Source organism: Cynocephalus volans, chromosome 11, assembly GCF_027409185.1.
Source record: "Cynocephalus volans isolate mCynVol1 chromosome 11, mCynVol1.pri, whole genome shotgun sequence".
NCBI lineage: Eukaryota > Metazoa > Chordata > Mammalia > Dermoptera > Cynocephalidae > Cynocephalus > Cynocephalus volans.
In genome coordinates this window covers 123,416,002-123,429,122 of record NC_084470.1, presented here as the reverse complement: position 1 = coordinate 123,429,122, position 13,121 = coordinate 123,416,002, and the positions used below count along the sequence as shown (strand labels likewise).

Genomic DNA, 13,121 nt, shown 5'->3' with positions numbered 1-13,121 from the left:
ATTGTCATGTCCAGTTTACAGGTGAGGAAACTGTGGCACAGAGAGGTTAAGTGGATTGCCCAAGGTGGTCCAGCCAAGATTGGAACCCCGCAGCTGGTCTCCAGAGGTCATGTTCCTAGCCATACGTGCCATGACCTCACTGCAGGGGAAGATGTCTCAAGTCGGGAGGTGCACCAGGGAGTCTGGGAGAAGCAGCAGATGACCACCACGGCACAGCCCGGCTCTGGGAGGGGCCATAAAGGAAAAGGCCAGAGAAGTGAGGTCATCTGAGGTACCCTTCTGGAGGGTCTGAAATAGAAACAGGAGGAATCTGGATTCTATTTCTTTGGAAGAGGGAAGGGGAAGGAGGAAGACTGAGTGACTTCTCAAGACAGCATTTTGCTGGGAATAAAATTTATCTCCAGGCAGTGAATTTGAGCCAGTAGGAGCCATTTTAGTGGAGTGTCAAGAACAGCAGAGGCTGGACAGCCTGAAACTCCCTCCCCATGGCCACCCTGGGCCCAGACTCTCCCCAGACTGCTCCCACTCTAGGTGTGTGAGTGGCTCTACATGGTATTTGCAGCTGGGACTGTTTAAAATATGAAGATACTTTAAAAAGTTCATGGGAAAATAGAATTAAAAGATAATACGGATCTTTATAGGAACTTTTTGAAGTATCCTCAAACAATGCATAGGGTTGGCAAGGCCTAGCTTCCCTATATCCTGCTGCACTGAGAACACCTGGGCCTCTGCATTGCCCAGCTCCAGAGGAAATTCATATTCACTTGCCAAATTTTTATTAAGCACTGACTATGTGCCAGGTGCTATTCTGGAAGCTTGGGATACATCCCTCAACAAAACAAAGACCTCTGCCCTTGTGGGGCTTCTAATGCAGTCTGGAGCTGTGCACTGTACAGCCTTACAGCTGTACATGATCTATATGGTGGCCCTGGGAGAGCCCCAACCCTGGAATGTGTCTCCCACTCCAAAGAGCAGGAGCAGAGCTGTGGCCTCATGGCACTCCCTGAGACTACAAGCAACAGCAGTCTGTGGGCCACCCCATTTATCCTGAGTCCTCTGCTAGGAAAGATCCCGCCCTGTGGTTTTCCTAGAGAATTACCCCCATACCCAATACCTGTCTGTCCTGGACTTGGCTTCCTCCTGGCAAGGTTTTGGAAATTTACCTGTCCAACCTGAGATGAACTGCTTTAGTTCTTCCTGAGAAATCTCAATCCCTTGTTTCGTTCTCCTTGTGCCCGTGGGCCATGGGAAGGTCCTGAGGATACAGATACTTAATGAGAGGCAGCCTGGTTAACAGGAATCTCTCCAGATTGGACTACCCCATACAACTTCAGGGGAGTTATCTAGGGGCCATGGAGCAGTGAGAAATTTCAGCTATGGGAGGTAAAGCTATTTGCTAAACCCACCACTGCCACGCCCTAATTCTATGGTCAATCCAGGGGAGCCCGACCTCAAGTGTGGCCCTGACAACCTGGATTCGCAGGTCTTTGCCCCTTGCCTGGGCAAAGGTTGGCCAGTCCTCCTTATAACTTCTCAACTAGGGTCTCCCTGGGAAGGCCCAGGGCAAACGGAGAGCCTGCAGGGGGCTTTATCTCAAGCAGTGCTGCCAGTCCCATGCAAGGTTGTAGTCCCACTCTCCAGCACCACTGCATGGGCGGAAACTGGAACAAGCCCCCCAAGCCCCACCCCTCTTCCTTAGTAAGAGGATTAGGGTCTCCCACTGAGAAACACCCCCCCCATACACACACACATACACAACAAGGCTTCCCTACAGGTTTACACAGGAGGAGCTCTGGGGAGAGGCTGTGGAAGACAGTGAGGTGACACAGACAAAATAGCCAGAGAGATTAAGTGCTGACAAGTACCCCCAGTCACAATACTCCTCTGTCTGAGGTGGAAGGAATCAAAACCCTGCTTTCTTGTATGTGGCTTCCTGGTAGTGGGAGTCCAGGCTTCAGAAGCAACTAAAGAAAATTCAAGGTCAGGACCCAGGCAGGGTCAGCAAGTGTGGGCTCACCCACCTCAGAGTCTGGGGACAGGGGAAGTGGGGAGAGGAAGGAAGCACTTAGTTGTTCCTTCTCTCAAAACCATTCCATCTCCACAGAGGGTAGGAGGGGGAAACGAGCGTGTCCTGTGGTGTGGGTGACTGAGGTCAGGTGGATAAGAGAACATCCGAGCAAGAGAGCTCGGCCCCGGTGGAGGTGGAGAGAGAGCAGCCCTGGGTTCACATGGGGACTGGCACCGTCAGGGGAGGAGCTGACCCCATGAGCTCCCTTCATCTTTCCTGGTGATGAATCCAGGTCTACGTGCAGACAGGAGGGAGCACAAATCAGGCCCCGCAAAAGGCGAAGTTATCATGGCATTGAAACTCCCACCCATCATCACACCAGTGAATATTCTTAACATTTGCAGAGCAGTTTTTGTATGCCAAGTATTTGCCGGTGATTTTTCTATTAAAATACATTAAAATTTGAATCCCTGGCATTATTCTTCTGTTAAGTTTAATGCCTCATTGAAAAACTCTAAGAAAGCACAGAGGTGCCAGCTGAGACAATAAGGGCAGCCACAAAATGGGAATGTCTTTCCCTCCAGGGTGGTCAGAAGACCAGTTTCTGTAAACCACCTGTCCCAGCTCGCTTGGGTTAAGGTGGGTAAAAGTTACTCCTTATTCTTGCAGTTGTCTTTAACTTTTTGGAGTCAAGAACTTCTTTAAGAACCTGATTGACATTATAATATATCTGCCCAGATGAGTGGATATAGTCACAACATTTGGCTTATATTTGATGGCAGGTTCTACAAACTTCCTGAATCCAGCCTGTGATGAAGTAGTGATGTCATAACTGTGTTGGCCAGACAACCTCTGGTTTGGGCCTTGTGTTTTTCGTCATCAGCTTTTTGGGTTTACTTGCTCTATAGTGAGGTGATAGGATTTATTACAAATAGGTTAGTTATTATGATTCAGTGATCTTAAAACAACCTATTCTGCGTGGACGGGTCAGGTTTGACTCTAGGTTTGCACACACCAAAGTATACATACTCACACAAGCAGTTTGTGTGTTTCCGTCCACCACACAGGGACAGCCACACGCATACCTGCCACCCTCCTCTTCACCTGCCTGGAGTTCCCCCTCACAGGCCTGTAGTTACCACGACAACCAATCTGGGCTGGTCTTGGTGTAAGGGTGATGTACCTGGGTCACGTAGAGCTCATCTAGGGCTCAATGTACAATGGCCACCCCAGCAGTGTGTATGGGACAGTTGTCATGGCAACATGTAGGACAAGCACATGTGGGAAACATCTGGACTTCTTATTCTGTGCTCTTTATTAGCCCGAGGAACAGAGGGATCTGATTTTAAATGAGTATAGTTTCAGGCAGAGCACCCTAGATTAGGTATTTTTCCCTTGACTATCCGTGCTGGAAGCCCATGAGCAGATGGAGTAGAGATTCTCCACCTCCCCCACCCCCACCTCCCACCTAATTTCTTACATGACCAGCTGAAGTGCAGAGAATGTAGGCATTCTCCTAAGGCCACATAGCAGGTCAAGAAGAGAACCCAGGACCCCCAAGACTTAAGATTAGGGAAGTCCCCAGGGGGTCCTGGACTTGTTGGGACTGTCAGGTTCACTGGAAGTGACAAGGACACCAGGACAGAAGTCATGGGGCTGAGCTGTGGAAGGGTCTGGTGGTGCTCTGGACGACCAGCTCTGTCCAAAGGATCATCCTCCACCCCATCCCCACTTGCAGGATTCTGTGGGCCAGTCTTAATGTGACCGCAGTCCTAGACCTATGCAGACCCCGGGTGCACCGGCGTCTGGGTTGCAGGAGTTCCTCAGCAGGACAGGCAGGAGAAGCAGGGCCCTCCCTCCCACTCTCCACTACCCCTGCCCCCTGCCACCAGGACCCAGTCTCTCTTTCTCTACCAGGACCCCAGACTCTCCTGCTATGGGAATTCCATGTTTCTTGGTATCACATGCAAGTCCCCAGAAACAGCTGTGTGGTAACAGCATGGAGGGTAAGATGTGGGACCCCGACAGACCTGTATTCAAATTCTAATTGCACCAGCAGCCTGCTATGTAGTCTTGGGCAAGTGTATTTCTTGGCAAAATGAAGATGATAGTCCCTGCTTCACAGAGTTTCATGAAATAATGCACATGATATGTCTAAGAGGGTCCCTGGCAACAGTAGTTGCTGAGAAACTAACTGTAAGATCCCTTGCCCTTTAGTTCAACAAGCATCAGCAAGACCTTACTAACTATCCTATGTGTGGGGCTTACCATTCAGCTGGAGGGAGAAGATACCTGTCTAGGATATAAGTAGGCAGAATGTGACTACGTGGCCCCCTGACTATAATCAGTGGGTAGGAAAGGTAAAGAGCAGTGGGTGGAGTAGTCAGAGAAGGCTTCCTAGAGGAGGTGGCCCTGAAGCTGGGCCTTGAAGGGTGAATTGGACGTGAATTCTCATAAGAGCAGGCATTCAGGAGAAGGACAGGGCAAAGCAAAGGTGCAGGGGTTAGGCCTGGACCAGAGGCAGATAGGAGAGCTTCAGAGGGCAAGGTTTCCAGGCAGTTGAAGCCAGGGGGGTGATGGGCTTGAGTGCTGTGTTGGTCACCTCTATGGCAGCCAGATACCAGAGCATGGAAAACTGTCCTTCCCTGGGAGGCCATCCAGGAATCAGAAATACGCTTCCTGCAGGAGACCATGGAGTTCTGGGTTTAAAAGGAGAAGGAGGATCTAAGTGTTTGGAGATCCTGGACCGCCCTCATCAGAAGAAGAGAAAGAAGAAACCCAGTGCCTTGTTCACCTCCTGAGCTCCCCTGCTGAGGAGCTAGGGCCACAAGGAAGAGGGGCTGTGTTCTAGCCTGGGGGTCAGAACACTGGTAGAACAGGGAGAAGAACAGCAGCTCAGCCCTAAGCCCAACCTGCATAGTCCTGGGCTTCCCAGCCCTGGGGCCAGCTGAGAAACCCATGGCTGAAGGAGGAGCCAGTCCTTTGGACTCCAGCTCCTGTCCCCACCTCCCAGGTCTTGAGCAGGCCCTCTGGGCAGCCCTCAAGCACAGTTCCTATTTCCTCTGGGGCTGCACAGCCCAGAGCACCCTGCCTCTGAAGGGAGGGCCTGTGCTCCTTCACAGCCTTGGGGAGCCCCATACTCCAGCTAGGGACACTGGGCTTCAGGCCCTGGTCCTGTTTCCTCGCTTGACCAGAGGTGACTTGTTTTCCTTCTCACGGCCTCATCTCTGCCCTTCTCCTTTCACATGATGGTGGGCTCATCCCTGCTCCATCCCTGTCCTGTTGGTGTAGAGGCTCAGGGGAAGATAGGTGCAGGCAGCTGTGAGTTCAGAGGGCTGTGGGCTGTAGCTTAGAATTTCTCAGCATTTCCATCCGCCCAGAAGCTCCTCCTGAGACGCTTGAGCCAGAGGGCAGATGGAGGCCCACCACTCCTGGCTCCACTCCCAGCCTTCAGTTTGCTGGGCCTCATTTCCCCAACAGACGGGAGGACATTTTTCTCTCCTGAGCCCATACACCTCACCTTGTAGTGCAGAAGAAAAATTCCCAACCCCTGAGCTCAGAGTTTCCTGGGGCCGGAGAAGGTGAGCCAGGGACCTGCAGAGTGCACAGAAATGTCTGAACTACTCATACCCTGGCAAAGCAAAGGCTGTGGCTGGGCTGGTAGGAAGCAAGTGGACCAATCTAGGAGGGCTTCCTGGATGAGGCCCTGGAGGTGTGAGCAAGCCAGAGTATCCATGCTGGACCACTATTTCCCTTGTCCCCTTGTCTTTTGCAAGTGGAGCTCAAGTCCCAGGTGGGACTACTACATGTAACAGGGAGCCTGGGCATGAGGACACCTTGTCCACTCTTGTCCCTATCTCTCAGAAGTGCAGCAAAACTCTCTCTGTGCCTCTGGGCAGAGCAGAGATTTTGGGAGGAGAGATTTTTTGAGGATCTCAGTGCTGAATTCCCTGGAACTTCCCTTGAAGGTGCAGGGAGAGGGTTGGTGGCTTCTCCCTAGCCCAGGGCTTCAGAGAAAGGGGAAGAGATGTTGCTGGGACAACATTCCAGAAGCTTGGCTTCCATTCCACACACCAGCTGCACCATCTCTTGCCACGGGGTATGGAAGGGTCATTGCTGTTTACAATCCTCCACACATCTGTTCTGAGTCATGCATTCATTCATTTAATCAATCGTCATTCAACAGATATTTTTGAGAGCCCACTATGTGCGTAGAGCTGTGATGGGTTTTGAGAAAAAGTTCAACCAAAGATGGATCCCTGAGAAACACAAATGAGCAAATGATAAATGACAGCCGTGGCTGTCAGGAAATTATTAAAGTGGCTGCAGCAACCTGTGTGGAGAGCCAGGGAAAGCATCCTAGGGGAGGTACATTTGGCCTCAAGAAGGGCCAGGCAGAAGAGTCCTGGCCTTGCACACATTTTGGGTGCTCAAGAAGTCCGTGTTGATAGGTGGAATGACAGGGTGGAGAAAAGAGCAGAAGGAAATGGGGAGTTGGCTGGAGAGCTTTCCACAAAGGCAGAGGTGTTGGAATCTGCTAGGGAAGTGAGGAAGGGACCTCATCATAGGGGTCTAAGCAGGGAAAATGTAAAGAAAGTGCTTGTCACTCAGTTGCACTGGTGACAATGCCACTCCTGACCCAGGGTGGGTTGGCTAGGCTTGTGGAGCCATATGGCTGGGTTCCTAGCCCTTGCTCTCCAGATACTGACTGTGGACACAGAAGTGAAGAAAACCCTCCCCTCATCCCTGCTCTACCCTTAGCCCTGGAGGGAGCCAAGTGCGGACTCACCTCAGCAGCTCCCCGCTCAGATCTCCTCTTCTCTCAAGGTCACGTTTCAAGGGCAACAATATGGCAGCAGCCTAGCCCTCCTTCCCACCCTTTCCTTTCTTTCACTGCCTCCCCTCCCAACAAGCTCTTCTAAGCCGACCCAACAGACAGAGCCCCCAGACCCACCACAGACACCCTGGGTTACATCCGTTTCTAATCACAGGGGTGTGAGAATGTAAAACCACACAGCATGCCTTTCCTTGACTGTATGTCTGTAATCTTCATTCCTCAAATTGCTTTACGTTGTCGGTCAACATGTGGTCAAATCACTCATCCTATCTCTATCCCAGAAACTGTCAATGACTTAGGAAAGAGAATGGGTGTGCTGGGCTGGTCTTTAGGAAAAAGAATGGGTGTGCTGAGCTGGTCTTTGGGAAGCTGGGCTCTCATGATTCCTAACCAGCCTCTTAACCCACCTCCCGTTTAGAAACAGGCAGGATCCAGCCCCCATAAATAGGTTAATGACGTCACCAGCATCCACTGCTTGCCCAGCCAGGCCTCTCCCTCCTCACACTCCCTTCAGTGGACAGTTCACAGCCTGTCATTCTTGCAGGGTGGGGAAGGGGAAAATGGCCGAGTGGGAGGGGCTCAGGACTCGGTTTGGGGATAGTGTGACAGGGCAGGTCCCTTTCTTTTTAGGAATCACTCAAGGATACATTCTGCACATATTGGCTTTATCGACTGATGCTGAAATGGCTGTTGCCACGGCAGCAGAGCACTCCCGCTGCAGTAGAGGATGGTGGGAAACTCAGCAGATGTGAAAGGAATCAAAAAGGCACCAGATAGAGGGAGAGGTCGCATTAGGGGGTGTCAGAAAGTTCCAGGATGCTCAGATGACTATTTAAAGAGACCACCACCTGACCCTGGCAAGACCCTTTAAAAAAATGACAGTGGGAAGGCAAGCAGTACTGTGTGGACAGAGGGAGGGCTGGCACTCAAGTGGATCTGCACTGAATTAACTCATGAGATGCACAGAGCAAGTGTTTTCCATCTCATACACTAATAGGTGATGTTCATGCAGGAGGACTAGGTATAGGTGGTGGAGAGGGAGCCATGATGCTCTTCTGGACAATGCTCTGTTCTCTTCTCAAAAGAAGCGGAATTTGAGGAGCTGTTTACTGAAGGAAGGCCAAGGAAAGAACTTGGGATTTGGGGAATATGATATCCCATGAGAGGAGGTACAGAGGAACAAAGAGAGGGGGAAAGGATCAGGCTGAAACACAGGATCAAATGAGGAAGTGAGATAACCAGGAAGGAAGGATGATCAGGTCCCAGGGGCAGTGATCATCCATAAAAAGCAAGTGCAGGTGGACAGAGCAACAAGTGGAATAGAGCTTCCTAGAAATTCCAAAGAACTTGAAAGGAGCTAACCTACAGACAGAATACCAGAGACAAGGGGCCAGATTAAACCAGAGGAGAGAGTAGCAGGTGTTGCCTACAGCAGTGAACAGTGGGTGGAATGGGCCGTAGTGGACATAGTATTTTTCAGCCAGGATGGTAACTAGTTAATATCTCTTTGTCTGCTAAAGAGGAGATGATTTTAGGGCTGGATGTTTTGCTCACTTGGTTAGAAGGTTAGAGCATGGTGCTAATAACCCCAAGGTCAAGGGTTCAGATTCTCTTACTGGCCACCCATCATATAAAATGAAATAGAGGAGATGAATTTATATGAGGGAAAAGAACATGTAGACAACAAGCAAGAAGTATTGTAACCTGTTAAGTCAGAGAATAGTTGTTCTCAGATTCTCAAATTGCTGTTTTGAGGAAAGGTGAGGTTCCCATGTGATTGAATTAGGAACATCTTGTGTAAATTAGAGAATGACCCACGAATAAGGATGAGGAGCTTAGAGATGATGGTTTGCAACTTCATTACAAGTGGCCTCTGGGGTGGGGAGAAAGGGTCTGGCAGTGGTTATGCAATGATTTGTCACCAAAGGTGGAACTTGATTCCTTGCTTGAGCTGGGATCTTATGTTGGGTGTAAGCATGAGTGTCCAGAGAGAAAGTTCATGGCTGGCCTCATCCTTTGGGCACTCTCTGTGCCCTGGTCAAGTTCTTGCATGCACTTACATCCTTTAACCAGTTTCTTACTGCTTGTCATTTCTTTTCTGGAATTACAAGCACTGGTTACACCCCTGAATTTCCTAAGTGCTAGACACAGGCCTCCAAGACCAGTGTGCCCTCTGCCACAGAACCTTCTGGTAAATCTTTGCACCCAGCTCCTTTCCTTCACTTCTTTGAGGCAGTGCCTCTTGTCATTCCTGTAATTAGAATACACACTCCTATGTCCGTCTCCCTGTGATAAATGTGTTGTGTGTGCCCTCGCTTTTTCACCGGGACAGGATTATTATTTTCCCAAGCCTTGTATTGTCTATCTTGTTTTCCCTGCCAGACACTGAGTTCCTTGAAAGCAGAATCTCCATTTTTCTCTGAATCTCCAAGGCCCAGCCAAGAAGAGACCATGCTTATTACCAAACCCCTCTCTGCTTGAGAATTCTATGTTCTCAGTACTGTGGTAATAAGCACATCCTCTCTATGATCCTCAATCTTGCACATTTTGAGAATTCTGGGGATACCACCAGAACCCAAGAGTCATGCATGGTACAGACCCATTGTACAGAGCTCAGGCCAAATCCATTTAACCAACACAGTTGCAACACCTGCTCCATGCAAGGTGCTGAGATACGCAGTTCTGCACCTGGAGAGCTCCTGTGCTGGTGGGGAGATAGACATACACAAATACTTCTCACACCAGGCAGGCCGTGATGATTACTGCTAGGAGAGTGGGTGACCCATGAGACTCAGACACATGGTTCTTCAGATTCTAGGGGGAAGCAAGGGAGGGAGCTAGAGAGATGGAGGTTGGGGATGGCAGGGGGGATAATCTTATGGTTAGCAGATTCTGGCAAAGAGTTCTTGGAGCTTTCCAATCCCCAGTGTGTGGCTCCTTCTGCGGCCTGCCCCTCCTAGAGCAAACTTTGCTTTCCGAGAATTTCCCTCCACTTCTATCCCTCACCTCTCCTAAGAACCTTCTCAGGCAACCTGGCCCATTGGAAGTCATCAGAGGGTGGCCTTTGGAAGGTGGGCAGTGTCGCCTTCTATTGAGGGTCAGTCCCGGGCAAACTGCTGTCTACTCCAGCTGGCTCTAGTTCCCCCCTCCATCCCATCCCTCTTCCCTGGGCCCAGATAGGAGGGGAAGGAGAAGGGCTAGGGCAATGTTGTCTTTTTAAATTGCTCTGCATCCCTGCTTCAGCTCTGGCAGGCAAAGGACCAGTGTCAAGCCTCCTCCCTGGTTCCCTAGGCTTGTCACAGAGCTTTATAGTTCCAAAGCCTTTCTACCTATGAAGCTGGTATTACATCCACTCACTGTAAGAGAAGACAGAACCAGAGGGGTTCAATGACTTCGACAAGGTCATGCAGTCAATTAGAATGGGAACCGAGTGTCCTGATCCTTAGAGGTAGTCCTTTCCTCCAATTCCCTCAGCCTCCTCCCCGGTCAGGCCTGGCCCTGTCTCTCCAAGCCACCCTTGTCCTATCCCCATCCCCTACCTCCCGGGCTCAGGAGGGCAGCCTTTATGCCTCAGAGACTGAAGTAGTTTCAGGACTGGGATTTGCCTGGGGGAAAACCGAAAAAAATGATTTGGGGTGGAGGTGGGAAACTAGCAACCTGGATATCACCTCCCTGGCCCTCTCCCAACACCTCTCTCAGGCCCTATGGCCCACTCTCCCTTCCGCATCCCGAGCTGTCCTCTTTTACCTGCTCCCCCACGTCTCCTCAATAGATCATTTACGTGGCAGGGGACCACCCGTGCTCTCCGAGAACCCGCCCTGCCTCTAAGCCGAAAGGGAGGAGGAAAAAATGGTTGGATCCTTTATCTACCCCCGCTCCCCCGCCCCCCATCCGCCCCTGGAGCTCCGCTCGAAGGTACCTCCCCCTCCCGAGCCAGAAATAGACACGCACTGCCTCTCCCCCACCGCCCTCTCCCCCCTCTCGCGTTCGCTGCCCGCCTTCCCCTCCCTCCTGCCTCGGCTCCCAACTGCAGCCCGCAGCCTGGCCTCGCGCTGGAGGGCGCTGCCCGGCGGTGCACTGCTCGCGGGACTGACGGGCCCGGCTGGCCGGGGCCGGGATCCTAGCACCGAAGCACCTCCGAGCCGCGGGGCTTCCACCCCACCTTTCACTGATTTTTAGATTTTAATTTGTCTTTTCCCCGCCCCGCCCCTTTCCCTCCGACCCCGCCCCACCGCTCCACGGTTTCCTGGCTCCTTGCTTTCCCCGGCTTCCTTCCTCGCGTTTCTTTCCCCTGCGCCCTCTGCTCGTCTCCTTCCCACCCCCCTCGCCCCTGCCTCGATTTCTTTCGTCCTTTCTCTCCCCCTCCTCCTCCGCCGGCTCCTCCTCCCGGCGCTCCCGCCCCCTGCTCCCTGCTCCCGCCCCTCCCCGGTGCCTGCAGACGCGCGGATCGTCCATGCGCTCCTCGCGGGCAGAATGCTGGGCAGCAGCGTCAAGAGCGTGCAGCCCGAGGTGGAGCTGAGCGGCGGCGGCGGCGGCGACGAGGGCGCGGACGAGCCGCGGGGCGCAGGCAGGAGGGCGGCGGCGGCCGACGGCAGAGGCATGCTGCCCAAGCGCGCCAAGGCGCCCGGCGGCGGCGGCGGCGGCGGCATGGCCAAGGCCAGCGCTGCGGAGCTGAAGGTCTTCAAGTCCGGCAGCGTGGACAGCCGGATCCCCGGCGGGCTGCCCGCCTCCAACCTGCGCAAGCAGAAGTCGCTCACTAACCTCTCGTTCCTCACCGACTCCGAGAAGAAGCTGCAGCTCTACGAGCCCGAGTGGAGCGACGATATGGCCAAGGCGCCCAAGGGCTTGAGCAAGATGGGGCCCAAGGGCCGCGAGGCTCCGCTGATGTCCAAGACGCTGTCCAAGTCAGAGCACTCGCTTTTCCAGGCCAAGAGTGGCCCGGCGGGCGGCACCAAGACCCCCCTGGCTCCGCTAGCGCCCAACCTGGGAAAGCCGAGCCGGATCCCGCGCGGACCCTACGCGGAGGTCAAGCCGCTCAGCAAGGCGCCCGAGGCGGCCGTGAGCGACGACGGCAAATCGGACGACGAGCTGCTCTCCAGCAAGGCCAAGGCCCAAAAGGGCTCTGGGCCCGTGCCCTCCGCCAAGGGCCAGGAGGAGCGCGCCTTCCTCAAGGTGGACCCTGAGCTTGTGGTGACTGTGCTGGGCGACCTGGAGCAGCTGCTCTTCAGCCAGATGCTGGGTAAGTCCTGCCGCCCCGCCCCGCCCCGCCCCTGGCTCTCTCGTGGCCAGCTGTAGGGGAAGGTGTGCGGAAGGCGAAGCTCCCTCCCCGTCCCCCTTCCCGCTTGCTCGCAGGGGTCAGGTTTTGAGGGGTGGGTATTGCACCCAGATGTGCGGAGCTGGCCCATCTCCAGATGCGCGTGGCTAAAGTGCGTCTTCCCGAGGATGTTCTGGGGCGGGGGCCCAGGCTCTACTCTGGTCTGCCTGAGGTGAGGCTGGACAATGGGGTGGGGGCCATAGATTCGCAGCAACAGAGAGTTTTTTCCTCAAATTTTAAAGCCCAGAATCCTAATACGGCCAAAGCTGGGGCCGGTGGAGACCTGGGTTGTGGTGTGTCTGCACCGCTAGGGGAGCGTCCGATGAGAGCCTGGATCTAGAGGACAGATGTGGGGAGAGCAGAGGTGAGGCCCCACTTGCTCTGTGGATCCGGGTGCAGGCGCGAGTTTGATTTCCCGGGTGTGGGGGTTCTGGCCAGGAGAAGCTTCTGGGGCCAGGGGACGGGCGGACAGCCAGCTGCGCGCATCTGGATGCGCGTCCTACAGCTCAGCCCCGGCTCCGGCCCCAGCCCTACCCCCGAGTCTTTAGGACTTATGGGAGGTCTGAGCTTTTGCGCTGAGCCTCCAGGTTGACCGGGAAGCCTCTGCCCTTTGGCTGATGGAAGCCGAGCAGGCGGGAAGGGAGGAACAAAGCTTTCTCGGGTAGAGGAAGCGCTGAGAGCTGCTCCATTGTTCTCCAAGCCTGAAGAGTCCTTGTAAAAAAAAAAAAAAAAAAAAAAACCCGGAGCGGGCCCCGGAACCCGCTTGCTTTCCCCGGAGAGCCCCTGCCCTCAGAGAGGGATAGATTGGGGATGTGCCGGACCCAAGGTTGCCGTGCCGGCGAGGCCTGGAGCCCGAGCGAGCCGCCTTGACTGCGCGGACTTGCGGTGGCTGGGATGCGGGGCCCCCGGCGCCGAGGGACCCGAGCTTCCCGGGTGCCGGCAGGCTGCCCGCCCCGCTGGGG

At 53.7% G+C, this 13,121-nt stretch overlaps 1 protein-coding gene across 3 annotated transcripts in view; it reads left to right on the top strand.

The window, feature by feature from the left end:
• NAV1 (neuron navigator 1) overlaps positions 1–13,121 on the top strand; it is a 251,002-nt gene that overhangs the window by 82,887 nt on the left and 154,994 nt on the right. For all 3 annotated transcript variants that reach the window (XR_010024868.1, XM_063113832.1, XM_063113831.1), the window contains exon 4: positions 11,284–12,084. Coding sequence is in view for 2 of the 3 variants with exons in the window: in XM_063113832.1 (XP_062969902.1) it covers positions 11,284–12,084 (801 nt within the window). In the remaining variant the exon portion in view is untranslated. The remainder of the gene's footprint in view (positions 1–11,283; positions 12,085–13,121) is intronic.